Genomic DNA, 18,873 nt, shown 5'->3' on the forward strand with positions numbered 1-18,873 from the left:
TTATAGTCAACGTTTGTATCACCTTAAGTGGTCTCAACCTAACACAATTTTAGTCTCATTTTTTAGTGTGTTTTTTTTTAATCCAAGTCACTAGCTATTGAAGCCCGCTGAAATATAGTATTAACTGAAGGATCTGGGCTTGGACAAATTGGTGCAATCCCGTTTAAGTTAATTTCCTGATCCTGATAGCCTAAAGCTTGAATCAAGATTTGGTCTGACCTATAAAAAATTGGGAAAGATAATGGAATCATAATATTGTTTATTAGATGATCATCTAATATTGTATAGACTCGCCATTGAAAATTTAGCGTGTAACCCAAGAAACAACAAACAGATTTGCACATGTACAAAATTTAGACGAAGTTTATTTAGGCATTTTTTTGGTCAAAAATCGATACATGGAAAATAAATTTTTATTATACAGATAAAATTCTAATTCTAATCATATACCATGAACAGTTAAAGAAATACAACCGTATATCTAAAAAGCCATCTTGTTAAAAAAAAAAAAAGCAGAGATTATTAACTCAAGTGTGTGAAGTGTTGCTTGTTCTTGTTACTATTCCATGCACGGGTGGAGACGACGCAGAGAATGTTCCATAATGGCGAGTCTCTGAGATGAGCCAACAAGTTGTCAGAGAATGATGGCAAGATTGCAAAGTGGTAAAGAAGGCTTATTTGAAATTTGGAAATGTGTCTTCTCCATCACTCATGCACTCTTCCTTCCAACCCTAAATATGTTTCTCCGACATTGCATCAGCCTTTTTTTTTTTTTTACTTTGGTGCGAATTATTCCCCTGACTACACCCTGCCTCTTTTTGCCTATAAATCTTTGTTGTGTCAAGGAATATTATTACCTTTTAGATCATGAAACCAGCACATAAGCCATCAACACACTAGCTTATCATTCGGAATTTAATCCCAAGAATTTGTACTCTTTTACCTTTTTGTCGGATGTCGGAGGGAAACAACACTTTTGCATAGAATATTTTAAATAAAAATAACATTTGTAAATTTATCTGTACCCAAAATTAAAAATAAAGTCCTAAAAAAAGTCTCTTGAGATCTACAAAACAAGAAAGCCCAATACAAAATTGAGACCAAACTTTGGATCCAAGCATAGTTTTATATCAGCCCAATCAGAGAACCTGCATTGTTTACGACTACAACCAAGCATAGCAAAGCCGCGCAATGCCAAACCCGCAAAGCATTCCTTGCACCAGAATTTGTCTTATTACTTTTTTGGAGTAATATTATTACATGTTACACAAGCATTAAACTAATGTTTATGTTTAAGGGATTGAATTGAACTCCTTTGTCTCCATTTCCTATCCCCAAGACAGTCTTCCTAATTAAAAATTAACAACCAATAAAGAATACTATTCAAACACAAGCGTGTTGTTTTGCTAAGCTGTCAAATTTTGATTTGGTGACACGCTTGAGGACATGAAATGGAGTCATGAGATTTGAGTATCCATGTTTAGCTTCTGCATTCTACAGTGACTTTAGACTTAATATATTCCTCACTAGATACATTAGAAGCATATAGCATATGTCATTCATCTCTATATGTGGTGGATCAGACCTTTCCTTCCTTGAATGTTATTATATTATGTGATATTTATACCTTGACCTAATTTTCATATGACGTTTTCTTAAAACACTTAAAAATTGACATTGAATGTGATAATATGTAATTTTTTTAATCATCATGTTATATGTCATCGATTTTATTAATTGATTAATTTTTACTAAAAATTCTAACTAATTATTTTTAATAAGATTTTTTCTTTCAATTATATTTTATTTTATTTCTAAAGCTTAAATTCAAAATTTTGTTTAAGAAGTCTGAACTTTGTCCTACTTGTACCAACATGTTGGTCAATATTATATACACATTTTTTTCATCTCTCTTATTATATACTATTGGTATTATTTTTATCTCTCTTTTTTTATCATTTTTTTAGACAATGCACTTACAAAATATATTTAAAAGAAATTTTTTCATTAAAAGAATGTACCATTCAATGTTACAGAATATATTTCACTGTTATTTTCAAAACCTTTTACTTATTATTTCTTAATTATTATCCTTAAAGTAATAACTTTTTTTAAAGTGCTTAAAGTAATAGTTAGTGGATAATAAAACTGAATTTCGAATGCCACAAAAATGGTTGTGATATCATAGAATCACCCACGTATCATGTATTTCTTAAGTGGAATGTCCTTTGGATTTGAAGAACAAATGAATAAAACGAGCTTGAATGGAACTCGATGGTTAAGGTTATTGGGTGAGGGTATATAAACTGTTCATTAATTGAGAACTCCTGTAAAGTGGGATCTTTTTCCTCCTTTCTTTCCTTTTTTAATTTGTTGAGAAAGTGGTGTGAATGTGAGTATGCCTTGCTGAGGTTAGTTTTGGCCTTTTTGGACCACGTCACCGTCACAAGAATTAAGTAATACTGCAAATATGAATTGGTCTTTGCAACTTTAATTTGTTAGCTGCCCATTAAAATTATTGAAGACTTGAATGTACGGAAACAGACTTTCTGGGAACCCAGGTAGGTGACGGGCAATAGAAAACTTTGACATGCATTGCTAGTTCTTCAAACATAATTTCGTTTGATTTAGCGTCTTTGCCAACAGAAAAAGACGGCCTCTAAAACATGATGTTTGTGAATTGTTCAACAATAAGAAAGGTGTCTCTAATAGTCTAATTTATTTTCCCGCTTACAACTCTCTTTTTTCTGTTCATTTATTGTTATTTGTATTGGAATATTTACTTGATTTTGTTTGTACATAGTGCAAAGCACGGGATAAATTTGTATCATAATAAGTATATGAATTCCTAGTTAAAGTAGCTCATAAATTTATCAAATAACTTATAAGCTACCAGAGTTACTACAAACCAATTCGGCTATTTTCTATCCGTGTGTGCTTGTATTTTTGGCATCTCATGTTGATATGTGTTGTACATGACTCATTATATGGGCGGGTGTTGGAAATTTTTTGAGGCAAAGAGTGGCTATATAATTTGACATTTGCACACTCCACTAGAAAACGTAATCCTTGAAAGAAAGAGACTGGTTCCCATATTGCTTTAAGGCACTTAATTATCTGATATTTTAATTCCTATTAATTGATCTATAATATCTCAGAGGAAGCAAACAAAATGGCGAAAGTGGTCAATGCGTATTTATCTTCTATATTTCCATTGGAAAATTAAACTAATCTATTTTCTCTTATAAACAATTTACCAAATTAATGGCATATCCAAAGTATCATTATCTTAAGATCATACATTTTTAGAGCCTTTTGGACTCATCTCCCACAGCGATTTCTTTTATCAGTTGAATAATGTATGCATGCTTTAATTATTTAATATCTGTTCTTCTAGTTGGATTTGTTTATAGACAACTCACTTTCATATCAATTGACAGCCCGTATTGCTCTTACGATTGCAAGTACTAATCCTACGAGCTTTTAAAAATATATTTTGATGGAGGACTTATTGTGTTGTCTTATATTGAGGATAATTAAACCATGTGTAAAAAATTAAGAAACTTAATGATAATTATACCAAACGCACTAAAAATGGCATACTATATATTGCCTCTTCTAGATTGGCAATGTATGCCTCAATTATGGGATCCCATGTATATCACCATCATCATTATATAAAAGCAAGTTTCACATGTTTATAAAAACACTAGTGAAGTGATTTTCTTCTCATCATATATTGTTTTGGCTTGATCGGTGACGTGTCCTACATATCACAATTCTTGCCCCCTCAACGTGCATACATGTCACAATAAAAATTCAGAGAACACTCGTAATTAAGCACTTTCCGTATTTCATTTGTATACTTCTTGTCGCCTGTACTCCGTTTCCTCTCTTGTCTTAATCATATACGGAGTGAGGACCCTGATTTATAGAGAAAGTTCCAAATATTATTGGTGAAAGGAAGATGACTTTATCATGTTCAAATTTTGCAAGAAACTTGAACTCTAACTTTTTGTTACGATCAAACACTTCAATAATTACGCATGTATCGAGTATTTTAGTTGAAAAAAATTATAAAAAGAGGATAATTATTATTGTATATACAATACGTATTCATGAAGTAAAGTTTCATATAAGATAGGAATAAAAAAAATTAAATATCACATAAGAAAAAAAAATTATAAACCTAACCCTTAAAGTTTTAGATTAAAATATAATGTTTACTTTAAGTTTTTCCACATTACACAATAAGCACATTGCATTGATTGACTTTATGAAGGAAAAAAAATGAGAAATATAATAATGTTGCATGTGATACACGAAAAATATTAGTGGATGCTACCGCAAGCCTCTTTATGATGTTTGGAAGATGATGAAAGGATTACATACAGGGAACTCTAGTTATCAAAGGTTCCTAGTGTTCCTCCTTTTTTTATTATCTTCCTTAGGACATGTGTATATGGTTTGAATGTGAATGGGTAGGGTTACGTCGGCAAAGTAACTGCAAAAAGGAAACTTTTACAATGTGCTTTCAAACAAAGAAAGTGGTTCTATTTAATTCAATACTAAAAAGTAAAAACTAAAACTAAAAACCCATACCACAAAAGCACAAACAAACAGAGTCCAACAAGTCACAAGTCTGAAGAAATCTTCTTAATTTTTAATCACAGTCAGCATCATCAGAAGTAAGTGACTCTTTCTTGTGTCTTCTTGTCATCAAACAAAAAGTTGTTGCAACTGTTATTAGTGCTAATTAGCTGTTTAATTTCATCTAGACCATAATCCAATGGATTTTGTTCCCATAATAATCCATTTTGTTTGTCTGTCCACCCACTAACACTACCACTACCACCAGCATTGGAGAACATCATCAACTTCTGAGTATTATTATCTTCCAGCACCCCACTGTAGGGGTGAATATTATTATTAGCCCCACCAACAAAACTTGCATCACCAAACTCTGGCTCTATGACATGGCTTATCTGGTTGTTGCAGCTCCCATCAGAAGAGCTGCAACTAGTGGCTGTGGCTGTGGCTTCACCACCAAACAAAAACATGCTATTGTTGCTGCTATCTTTGAATTGGCACTTCTGAGTGGGGTCAATGAAACTCTCTTGTGCTTGAAAGAAGGAATTAGCAGAAGCAGAAGTGTTGTTACCACTCAGAAGATTTGACGAGTAGGAAAAGGAACCGTGAGGGTGGTAGTATGAGATGTTGTTACTGTCTCTGAATGACGATGGTGATGAATATGCTGAACTTTGAAGGATGGATAAAAGGGTAATTTGTTGAGGCTTCCTTTGGAGTGAAGGATTCATGGCCATCATTTTCTTCTTAAGCTTGGTGTTCCAATAGTTCTTGATATCATTGTCAGTCCTCCCCGGCAACTGAGATGCTATTATGGACCACCTACACTCAGTGAAAATATCTTCCACTATAAGAAACTTACTGGTACTAATATTACACTAACATTCATAGCAGATCTAAATTTGGCATGCAAGAACTGATGCAGATAATCTAAAAGTACACATCATATCCATATATGATCATATCTGTATTGTACTTGCATATTCTATTTCCAAAAAGTGAAAAAAAGACCCTTTGATTGTTTCTTCAATTGGAAATTATTGGTACAGTTTTCATGTTTAGGGAAGCTTCTGACAAGTGACATCAGAGTGGCAAAAGTGAAAGGTGTGCAATAATCAATCTAAGAGAATGAAGGGTATAACCTGCTTCCAATGCTAGCAAAGAGGCTACAGATTATTTTATCTTCTGCTTCAGAGAATTGACCATGCTTAATGTTGGGTCTAAGATAATTAAGCCACCTTAGTCTACAACTCTTTCCACATCTTTTCAAACCTGCGATAAACAAACTCAATCAGAAACACAAAGACAAAGGAAAAAAAAGAGGTAAGATAAGAATCCTTGCATATGAACATGCCATCATTAGCTTGAAAAGTGTAATATGACTCATCATCATATCTCTATTATGCACTTACCAACTTTTTGTGGAAGCGCAATCCAATTGCCTCCAGTGCCATGTTGCTCTATGTAGTCCTTTAGCTTTGCATCTTCTTCTGGTGACCATGGCCCTTTCTTTACATTTGCCTTGTCACAACAAGGAGCTCTACCCATCACTTTCTGTTAATCTCCCTCTCTCTACTTGGTTTCTGAAGTGGGAGTCTGAGGAAGGTACAAACTACAAGAATACTGAAGAATGGAACGTGGAGCGGGGCATCAATAGAAGTTTATTCAGAGAAGAAATGGCACAAGTCAAAGGGAACAGCCTCTGTAACTTCAATTGTCTTGTCAGTTTCCTAAATTATATCATTGATTAGCCTATAGAAGGTTCTATCACCATATACAAAGGAACCTTTTAAGAGAAGGAGCTTAACTTGGTCACAATTTTAAGTATCCAAAGTCTGCTCTAAGTTATAACGTGTATGATTTTTTTTTCCTTGAAAACGATGGTCTAGTGATACACATTTTCAAGCAATGGGCCAAGTCATGAGTAAACTATTGTCAAGTTGAAGGTTCAATTATATGCTGCTTCTTGCACTGCTGATAGCTCTTTAGACTCGATCCTTTTTTAATTGTTCTTCATTAATGTAATTTGGGGTCATCATTATCTATTCATCTACTGCGAGGAGGTGAATGGATGATGTAAATTCTTAAAAATGGGAATTTTACGGTATGATATTATATTACTAGTATCGCTATTCTTTCAATATTTCTTCTTGGAAATTAATTTAACATTTATTATAGAATCATATAATGCAACCTACCAATTCAAAAAACCAAGATGACAAATATCCTTTCTTATATCAGACATTCGGAAAAGTTCTGATAAACACCAAACTCTATTTAACACATAGAATATGTATAAATATAATAGGTGATATGTGATAAAAAAAAAAAAAGTACATTAATGAAATATTTGATAGGATAAATTATACTTGAGATTGCATATAACCCCTGACATCTCTTGAGATTTTAAACAATTAAGAAAATTAATGTAATATATAAAGAATAATAGTGTAAGATTTTTTGAACAATTAAAATAAGTTAGTGTAGGGATTAAAAGTTTAGAAGTATTCAAGAGAAAATTAACAAATCCTCAACAAGTGTCAATGTGATTATATATGATATATAGAGATGTCTATTATGATCACTTCATAATTCTATTAAATTTATGTTTATGATTGATAATTAAATATTGTTTTGAAAAAGTTGGCCTTAAAAATTATAATATATTACGACTATATCCAAAGATTACGGATGAAAACTGAATTTAAATAAAATATAGTCTTATATACAAGACAAACTTGTGACCATCCCCGCGTTATAAAATACTGTAATAAATAAACATGATAACTTTTTGTCCTATTCTCTTATAAATAATCATCTAATTAGAATGATAAATTTGAAGTATAGCTTAGGGATTCCACAATTTCTTAAACTAGTTACTTTTGTTTACATGAACATCCATGGATTAAACTTATCTTAATATTTCATAAGATCCACTTAATCTAAAAATCTACATAAAAGTTCCATGTTTTTTTGTACTTATAAAAAGATGCTATAACATAATTAAAAAAATAAATAAAGCCAAATATGTTTTATTTGTTAATTAAATTGTTATTTTATATATAAACATGTGGAGGTTATATATCATTGATATTCTTTGGAGTTTGGACCGATCGAGCATTTGTTTATGCATAAACCAAAATTAATTTATTGAAATTGTTATAATTTATTTTAAATTTATCTTTTGAAGTGTTTTAACTTTTAGGATTCAAAACCTGTGAAAAGAAAGAAAGTCGTAGATAGTATTTGGGCTTTTTTTATATCTTAAAATGTATTTTTTTTATTACATCTTAAAAGATAAATAAAAATTAGTTAAAATTATTTGATAATATTATAATTTTTTATCTTAAAACTTACTTCTAATCTAAAAATTATTAATTGCGCATTATATTAGAACTTTGCTAATAAAAGTCATTTTAAATTCTAACTAATTTAAATTAAGTTAAAAGAACCAGCAAAAATTTTTCCAAAACTTATTCATTTTATTTAAATTGAATTTTTAAAGAAAATTAAACTTCTTGTCATGTGAATGAATTTAATAAATAAAAAATCAATCGCTTAGAATTATTTTACAAGTTATAAAATGTTGAAATAAATTACATTTGATCGCATAAATTTACTTTTATTTTTACGAAATCAACGATGACCGAAACAACTAGTATGCAGGGTTTTTTTTCATTTAGTTGAAAATAAAATAGATATCAATATTTAATTATTCGAATGTTGCAAAAGTTTATCCTTTAAAAAAAATTATATATATATATATATATATATATATATATATATTGTGGTGTTATTGATCCTTTCAATAACTTAGCAAGTTTTTAATTAAGTCTCTTGACAATGGCATAATCGTAAAGGAGAATTTTCACTATGGACCAATCCAAAGCGATAAACTTGTCAATGTATATACCATCGATATCTGCTATTAATGTCCCAGCTTGTTGTGTTGTAGAAGTCTTTCACAACTTGAAGTTTTTAATTTCGAAAAATCAAAATTTTCTGGACTTTCAACATACATTAACTTCAGTTTGACTGGGTAATACTAGTACTGTGCATAACAATTATTATTATTTTCGGTAAATGAGATTTGAACTCATCACCCTTAATTATACTCCATCTGGTCTTTGATATGAGATATTTGGAACATAATCACACTATCAATAAAAAATAGTTATTTTTATTTTTTTTAAATGTTACTAATGTATTATATAATTTTATCTTTATTAATAATCATTAATTTATTATGAGTGATATAAAACATTAAAGTTTAAAAATATTATGCATCGTTACCAATAAAAAATATACGTAGAGTATTTAACAAGGAAACTAATAAAAAAATATTATATAAGAATTATAAAATGCCTTATAGTAAAAAAGGACCATTAATTTTTTAAAATAGTGTCTAATATTAATAACGAGAGGTAAGTACTATTTAATTTGATAGGTAGTAATAGTTTGTGAACTTCAATATTATTCAGGAAATTACTAATATTGAAGGGAAAACACTATAAAAAAAACATGTATATTAAATTGGAAAAGTTATTGTTGATCTAACATTCACAATACATTATTACTCATGTTGATCCTTATAATAAGCCACTTTGGACATCAATAAAAATAACTAATTTAATTAATTTTTTGTTGAATTTTTTTTTAAAAAATATTACTATTGTATCAACTATACCCTTATTAATAATTATTAATTTGATATGGGTAATATGAAAACATTAAAGTCCAAGATTTTTATGTACCACTAACAATAAAAAAACATAAATATTTAGAATATTAAATAAAAAACTAATAAAAAAATCTTTCATAGAAATTTTAAAATATCTTATAAAAAGGATCATTAATTCTTTCTAAATTATACCTTATAATAAAAATCAGAGGTAATATTTTATTAGTGTTATTAGTTAGGCCATAACTAAATTTGAAAGGTTAATATGCTGACTTAACAAAATAATAAAATAATTATCACAAATCCAAAATAATTTATAAGTACATAAGAGTGATTATTTATAAATAATCTAATATCAGGCATGGTATAGGCTTATTATACTAACAATGAAAATAGATTAAATCTGCCTAAAGTTTAAAAATTAATAAGAAACAAGCTAATTGGAGAAAATTAATAGCATATAGGTATGTAAAGAAAGTTTTAGATTTGAGTTGTGAATTAAAAAATATAGTTGAAAGAAAAAATTTATTAAAAATAATTAATTAAATTTTTGGATGAAGATTAACCATTAATAAAATTAATGGATACTTAATGTAAATATTATGAGTTATTGCTTAGGTAATTATTACGGAAGATAATGCATTTATTGCCTTGTATTATTGTCAACCTATATGTACACATGACTTTACTTTCTGACTGAAAAAACAAGACAGGGAGAGAGAGGCTGTATAATTATCTTATATATGTTATTCACTCTCTCACAGGTCCCACATATATATAACAAGAAAATCTTCGTCTTTCTGTCATTGTTTATGAGAAAATTAACTAGATCGACTGTATATTTATGTTACCAAAAAGATCGACGGTATATTTATTGAGTTTCAACGTGGTTATTTTTTTAGACTTAAATTCAAAATCCCTAATTAAATTAGAATAAAACCATTTTTTACGTATAATCCCATACTTATGGACATAAATCCTTGATAATAAGAGCCGGCCTCTTTAAATAATATTAGTTATTATAAGATTTTGATATCATATTTTTATTATCTTATTTAAATACTTAAATCTATTAGTATATGAAACTATATTTATTAATTTATTAAAACATAAGATTCTCTATTATTTAAAATCTTAATAAAAATAAATCTTTAAATAAACTTTTAATTATTTTTTTGCTGAATCAAGCAAACTTTTAATTTAAATCATACATGAAAAAATCATACTTTAACAATTAAAATATATAAAAAAAGTTAATTTTTTTAAGGCAATAATTAATAAGGTAAACAATTTGAACTTAAATCTTAAATTTTAAAGCAATAAACTTTATTAAACTTAACCTACGCTAAGAGTAGTATGTGTGACGTTGCATGATATGTTCGTGGCTTTCATGCAACCCCACTTTCATTTGGAAGTAGCTATAGCAGGCTATTTTTTACTGTGACAATAGTCCAAAATTTTCTACTTTTCTCCAGAAAAAGCTTTTCGTTGGTGAACCCTATTCGCTTTAAATTCTTCAAGTTCAGATAAAAAAAATTCAACCTCTTTTTATGCTTTTAATTCAACCCCTTTATTTCTTCCTTTTTTTCTCTCCTATTTATCCAAATGTAAGTAAAGTAAGATAGTGCTTAGGAAAATTATCAATGACCTCATTATTAGATGATACCAAAAGAGAAAAAAAAGAAAGAAAGAATATATATATATATATATATATATATATATATATATATATATAATAAAGGTTAGAATATATTTTTTTCTTATAAATATTGAAAAGTTTGAAATCTATTTTTGTAAAATTTTTGGCATATTCTTTCGTCCTCGTAAAATTAAAATGTGTTATTTTTTTGCCTTGAGTTAGGCTTAGACAAAGTTGAATTTACGTGACATTTTTTTAAAACTTAAATTATAGTCTAAAATATGTTTTTTGTCCCTATAAATATTGAAATGTTTGAAATTTGTTCCTGTAAAATTTTGAGTCTTTTTTTTGTCTTCGAAAAATTGAAATTTGTTATTTTTTGGCCTGGACGTAGATTTAGATAAATCCAAACCTATGTATCACTCTTTCATTGGTTTCATTGATGACTATAGAAGTGAGTGATTTTTAGTGCTTAAAAACCGCCACAAAATCTAGGGGGAAAAACCCACAAATTTGTAAATCTATCTTCCCTTACCTCCTTCTTTTTAAACTTTTTTCATCTTCTCCATCCATCATGCTAATTCGAGAAAGAGGTGAATTTGAAAGTCAGGTTATTGAGTTTGTCGACGACATTTGATTTCGATAGAACATTGGAATTAATATTCGTCGTAACGTTGAGTTTGAGAGTGAAGATGTTATATTTTCGTAAGGAAGGAAAATTCAAAGAAAAAGAAGATGATGATGCTGACAAGGTTAATAAGGTGATACTGGCCATTGTAGTCGAATAGAACATTTAAAAAAAATTGTTTTTTGTTGAGTTTGTTAGCGACATTTGATTTTGAGAGTGAAGGTGTTATGTTTGAAGGAAGCAAAATTCAAAGAAGAAAATGATGATGACAAGGTTAATAAGATGATATTGTTCATTACAGTTAAATAGAACATTTAAAAAAAAGGAAATATTTATTTAAATTTAGAGAAGATGAAGAAAATTATAGAAGAATGAAACTAAGAAAGAGATATTTACAAATTTGTGAGAGAATTTTTTTATTTTGTGATGATTTTTAACCTCCTAAAATTAGTCACTCCCAAAATTATTAATAAAACCAATAAAAGAGTGATACATGTTTTTTTTAATTAATCAATAAATATATTTCACACAGTTAATACTTCACAATTATAATATGTAAGGACTAGATGATTAATCTTAAGCTATTGTAAAGGGACTAGTCGTGTTGCTATGGATAATGTTTCGTGAATAACAAAATGAAAGAAATTAAGTTATCCCTTTTAATTTTGGGCTGCATGTTTTAGATGCATATATATACTATCAAATTTTTTTTATTTTCAAATAATGGAACCGTACTGCTATAGACGTTACGTTTTTTCATTTTATATATATAGTAAAGTATTATAATCGAGATCAGAACAAATCACATGAGGGCAAAGGAAAGTTGGTTCACAAGTCTACGATGAGAGGTGGCTGATTGATCGAGTTAGCCAGGTTCCATTCCATCATGAAAACAAAGTCAGTCTGGGTGTTTTTCTCGTTCTTGTTGGATTCTTCACTTAAAATAATCCGATAAGGAGCGACAAATCAAAAGTTGTTTGTGATGTTGTGTGTTCTACAAATATTCTTGCTGAGGACCAGCGCTTATTAGACTTGGAGGTGGGAAAAAAAGCTACGGGGCTTTATACATGGTTCTAGAAAGAAAGAAAAATTAGTATTAATCTTTGTATTTTAATTTTGGTTAATTTGGTCCATGAGAAAAAGTGATATCAGTCTTTTTTCACAAATATTTTTTTGAGGAAGGACAAAAATCACTTTTTTTTGTAAAGTTGATGAATCAAATTAATCAAAGTTAAGATAAAAACTAAAAACCAAATTTCAACCAAGAAAAAAACTTAAATGCTACTGCAATTTTGTGTATATTTATTAACTCATTTTTTAAGCTACAAAATAATTTTGTATTAAGAAAAATTATTCTCGTCACGTTACATATAATTGATCCTAGTCATTTCATTGCATTAAATACTTGTGGAAAAAGTTTGTCAATAATCCTAAAAGACTTGAGCAAAATTACCTTCATAAAGGATACTTATGATTCAGACAAAAAATATACAATTGATTACCTGTCAATTTGAATATATATATATATATATATTACCATGAATTAATCCATAAAATTAAGTTTTTCTTTCTTTTTTCCATGTACCAAAAAAATATCCATAAAATTGAAAGAAATAAGAGATGAAAATTAAAATCGATTTAACAACCAGTAGTTTATTGGTCTGATTCCGTTTTTTAAACTTAACCTAAAATATTTTTGAGCGCATAAAAGTTTAATTAATATGTAGCTTCAATGATGATCTAAAAAAAATATATAAAGCTACAATGACCCACAGGCCATATATGTTGGGTATTGTATGCCTAGATGTTTCACTCATGGACATGTGATAAACATTTTTATGATAATTTAAATTTTTACGTAATTTAGCTAATTAAAATCTTCTATTTTTAATAATTTTATGTTAGTTTATTGTTTAATATTATTTCAAAAATAAATTAATTATGATTGGGAAAACAGATACCTTTATTTATTAATTCAATTGGTTTAATTTATTTTGAGAAAATTATTTGAATATAGGACGCTTGAAAAAGAAATCAACATTGTTTCTATTAATTTCACTCGTAAGTTTTTATTATTTTTTAAAATATTATTTCGCTAACCAAAATTCCTTAGAATAAAATTAAAAGATTATATTTATTATCAAAAGAAATTTAAAGTTATACTCCCTTTTTATAATTTAATAAAAAACATACAAACTAAAATTTGAAAAGAAAAACTAAATGTCTTTTGCCTTCTTTTCCTTGCCTTTCATCTGCCCCTCCCCTTGGCCCTGACTCAATCATGTCGTCGTAGGTATGTTAGGCAACCAAATTAAGTCTTCACATAGCAAAATAAAATGCACTTTCTGCTTTCTGCTTTCTGCTTTCTGGTAGTGAATAATGCGCTGGAACTACGTTGAATTTGATTACCGTTATGGTTGTTCATCCTCTTTCCTACCAACCCATGTTCTTAATTAATTACAATCTTCAAAGCAAGGATTAGAAAGTCTTGTGCCTCCATTGGTATAAAAAAAGGGAGGTTAAATATTAGTTATTAGTTATATTTTATAATTGTAACAATGACTGGACCCTAAAAATAACTGTAGCAATAAATCCAAGTTTGTAGTGTTCAGTTGTTTTTTTATATCATATTAGTTTGAAATATTAATAGTATTATTGATAATTGATTAATTTTCATCACAAAACTTATTGACCTCGAACTCAAAATTTTATGTAAAAAAATCGAATTCAATACTAGTTGAACCAACAAGTTATTAATTTTGTAGTGGTTAGTTCCTAAATAATACTTTATTCTAGGGCTTATATTATATTATATATATATATATATAATATATATATATATATTTCATGTACCTTCGTCCTCTTTTAATTAGAAATTATATATCCAACTTTTTTTCTTTCTATATTACTTAATTCTCTTCAACTTTTATTGGTTGAAATAAAAACTACTATTTTTTTTTAATCAGCAAAGGAAAATATTATTGAATGGCACAAGGTGTCCAAAAGAAACAAGCATGTGTGAGAAAATAACCTCAGTAATGACACCACATACATACTAAGTACTAAGTAGAATCCTTCTAACCTTATCGAGAGTAAACAACAAATGCTTTAAAGCCTTACACTTTAGCTCTCATCCAAGATCATGAATCAACCAGTCGTAATATGATGCTTTAAAGCCTTGCACTTTGGCTCAACCAAACGACCTCGACCATGAATCAACAATAATTTGGACCGGAGGTAGTATTAACTAACCATAATTTATTATTTATTTCACCACATTACTTAATTAGTTTAACAGTACTTTTTAAACATCTGTCAAATCAAAAAAGAAAAAAAAAACACTTTTTAAACAAGTATCACTCAGTTTATTTAATCACTAAAACACTTTAGGTGTATGGACACACGATTCCTATATATAACAACTATATGTGATTGCGAAATATGTGATCCTCTATCATGCATTGACCTATAGAGGATCTGTACGTATCACTAACTTGCAGACAAAGTGCAACAGCTCATGATTATATACTTCTAATGATGAAGATACAAGATTTGCTATATCATTGACTCACGAAGAATTGAAACCTTTATTATCGTTCCGATCGACATGCAAACAAATTGAACTATATTTTTTTTTTAAAGGCAAAATATATTTTATTAAATAAAAAAGGTTTGATTTCAACACAAGTTGTGTTAAAATCAAAGGCATAACCGGAATTACAAAATGTGTATCAATGGTGCCCAAAAGGATAAATCACCTAAAGTAAAACCAGTTCCAGTATGATGGCATAACCATTACAGCATAAAAGACCCCTAACCCATGAATTTAATACACCAAGAGTAAACAATTCCATAACACCCCGACATGTGTACCGCACACCAAAACACCAACATATGGACCAAAAACCATTAAGCGAGATTCAACGATTAGAACCAAAACCCTCTGCTTGTTTTGCTTCAATATTCAATTCAGATGACAAATTGTACTATGATTAGACTTATTAAACGAGTCGTCTTAATTTGCCCGTTTAATTCAAAAGCTAACTAAACGGTTTTATGCTATTAACATCAACTATTGTTGTGTCTCTAAAAAGAATATCAACTAATGTTAAGCCAATAAGTTGAATTTTCCTTTTAAAATCTTATTTTTTTGGTTTGAGAAACACTAAAAAAAATTTATGATTTGTGGCAATTAAAAAATTACAATTAAAAACCATCACAGAATATATATATATATATATATATATATATATATATATAAAGAATGTTTTATTCTATGGATTGATGTCACATAATACTTTTATATTTATTATCTCTGAATAATTCAGTTAATGTAGATTTTAATCCTCTTATAATTTGATCTCTTTATTTTAAAATAGAGACATTTAGTCATTCAGTTTTATAAAATATGTAATTTTGATCTTTCTATTAAATTCAAAAAATATTGATTGATAAAAAATTAATTTGATGTGATCCAAATTTAATGATACGGTACAAATAATTTATTTAATTTACATAGTCAATATTAATCTCTTATCTATTAACGTTTTCAGCTTGAGAAAATTATGGATTTTAAAATTACACGGACGCACATCCCATCTAAGCCCGTGATAAGCCCAAGATTTTGGTTTGAATCTTCAACTCATGGGCTTAGCCATGTTTATTTTCATCAACCTCTCAAGCAGTGCGTCTAGAGAAATGGAGTTCAAAAATACTGTTGTGTATCTGTGTTACTGTTTCTGAGGAATTGTCGTATAATTGTTTTGGGCTAGTGTTGGGCTTGTATCATTTTCTGTTGATTGGTGTTGTTTTATACCCCGGACTAAGAATGTTATAACTATATTTTATATCAACAAATCTAGAAACATTTTCTTATTCATGCTGTTTTTGGACTTCAATTAGGCATCAATTACCAATTACTACGTCCCAGCGCTTTGTTATCTTGAGTAATTGTTTAGTTATGAATATTCTTTCTGGACCACGATAAGTTCTCTTCTTTAGTTTTATTAAAAACTTAATAAAATCTATTTACTGGTCTACAAATTGGGGGAAGTATTAGAGATATAGGATATTAGTGCTGTTGAAATTGGCTATATATAAACCATAGTGTACTCCTTGTAAAGTGATTTATCTCATTTGAGTATAGCTACTTTTTAGCTTTATCATTTTTCTTTATTTTCTTTTCTTTGAACCATGAATTCTAGCAGGCTATAATTCATAATACAAGAAATTTTACTTTCACATCTGAGGACAGAGATGGGATTATAGGACATGAAAATAAAGTACAATGAATATTTGCAAAGTTAAACGGCAGTGTTTTTCGAGATTCTAATCGCACTATATATACATATATACACTATTTAGTATTTATGATTTTTCGGTGCAACTTGTTATGTGGTACCGAAGGCCAGCTCACTTTGCTGTTGCAGCTTTATGTATGAATGAATATATGATACAAATTGTGGCATGTCACATATGCCCTGATCTCTATTCCTTCTGGTTCTAATATAGTTAAATGGCAACTTGGGAGGCAAATATGACGAGATTGTCTGTTAAGAGTTTCTACTGGATATTAGAAACTAATTTTGTCTGGATATAGAGACCATCACTACTAAAATAAGAATTTTGTGTATTTAACTTCTCAAAATAGATTGATTGGGTTATATGATTCAACCTACATAACTCATTAACTGAATACAATTTAAGTAGAGGTGATATGTGTCGCTTGGATTGTTTTGTAATCTTCTTTTTTTTTGTTACTGTGCAATTTATTATAATAACATTTTTATGATTGTGACACTGTTTTATGTTTGAAGGATTTATATTTTTTTTATTTAGAGGATTAACTTATGAATTATTCATTTTACATGTGCATAGTTTTCTTTTCTCCTAAAATTAATCTCAATGCAAATTTTATATTAGAATATATGTACGGTATAAGAAATTATTATTAGAATAAAACAAACAGGCTTACTGAAGGAGTATTCAAAAATCAACTCCAATTTGCTTGTGTTGATACATAATTTTTTTATAATGTTTTATTGCTTTGCACTTTTCTCTCTCTTACATGTGTCCACACTTTACTATTTTAATTTTTTTTTTCTTCCAATTGTCTGTGCATAACTCAGGTATTGCTCTAGTTTATATAGAAATGCTATGAATAAATTTTGATCGTTTTTTATACAAAATAAAAAGTTACTTAACATTACGTAACAACCTAAAAGAAAAAGTAATTTTATAAGTAAAAAGTAGGAGAGAAATGTGAGCGAGTCATTCATATAGTTTCTATATATAGGTTACACTAGCTCTGTTTTTTCTTGCTCTCTGTTTTCTTCACGTTTTCGGTTTGTCATTGTCCATCTTCCTCGCACAAAGCAGCAAGCATCCTTGGTATGTGTTTCTTTTACTTTCACATCATACAATTCACTTAATGCGTGTTTGATTTGGCTTTTGGAAAATTAACTCTGAGTTCAAAATTACTTTTGGATATATTTTTACATATTTAATTTCACGTTAAAGAAAAATTCAAAATTAATTTTATATTCAAAATTGATTTTAAATTGAATTAACTTTGAATAACTTTTACCTTAAATCTAAAATTTTGTACTAAATTTTAATTTTAACTTGATTTTATAATAAAACATTCAAACATAAACTATATCACTTCAAAATCAATTTTATCAATGTCATACCAAACTCTACTTAGTAGCTCATAAAAATTCAGTTTTCTACGATTGATGCTTTTAGCATTCTTAGTTATCAGATCTTGGATCAATGCCTGCCTCTTAGAATTTGTTAATTTGCTTCCTGGCTTAGATCTAGCGCTTAATATTAATTGTTATAAACCTATGCTTGTTCTATTTTCATTAATTAGTAGTCTTAAAAATATATAATATTCAATGTATGCAAAATAATTATCGTTGTGGACTTAATTGGATCTGTTGATTGATGTGATGGCACAGTACTCTTGTTTGTGCAGCACTCGCGGATTCCTTAATTGTGATGGCATAGTACTCTTGTTGATTGATGTAATGGCATAGTACTCTTGTTTGTACCAAGGTTGATAGAAGTGGTGCAAAAATAGTTAGGCAAGCAGCCAAGAGCGTGGTAGCTTCAGGGCTTGCACGGCGTTGCATTGTGCAGGTTTCTTATGCAATTGGAGATTCCAGACAAGGACATCTTGGCTCTGATGAAGGAAAATTTTGACTTCAGGCCAGGAATGATTGCCATCAATCTTGATCTCATGAGAGGAGGCAACTTCAGGTTCCAGAAAACTGCTGCTTATGGACATTTTGGACGTGACGATCCTGATTTCACTTGGGAGACCATCAAGATCCT

General features: G+C 28.9%; 1 protein-coding gene across 1 annotated transcript; it reads right to left on the reverse strand.

Moving 5' to 3' along the window:
• Nucleotides 1-4,318: 4,318 nt before the first annotated feature.
• Nucleotides 4,319-6,414, reverse strand: LOC114399445 (transcription factor RAX2-like). The gene is made up of 3 exons (XM_028361633.1): nucleotides 6,000-6,414; nucleotides 5,730-5,859; nucleotides 4,319-5,409 (listed from the first exon to the last, which is right to left on the reverse strand). Exons 1-3 carry the CDS (start codon nucleotides 6,133-6,135, stop codon nucleotides 4,683-4,685), a joined length of 993 nt encoding a protein of 330 aa, XP_028217434.1. The 5' UTR covers nucleotides 6,136-6,414; the 3' UTR covers nucleotides 4,319-4,682.
• Nucleotides 6,415-18,873: the final 12,459 nt, after the last annotated feature.

The sequence above is a fragment of the Glycine soja genome, chromosome 19 (genome assembly GCF_004193775.1).
Source record: "Glycine soja cultivar W05 chromosome 19, ASM419377v2, whole genome shotgun sequence".
NCBI lineage: Eukaryota > Viridiplantae > Streptophyta > Magnoliopsida > Fabales > Fabaceae > Glycine > Glycine soja.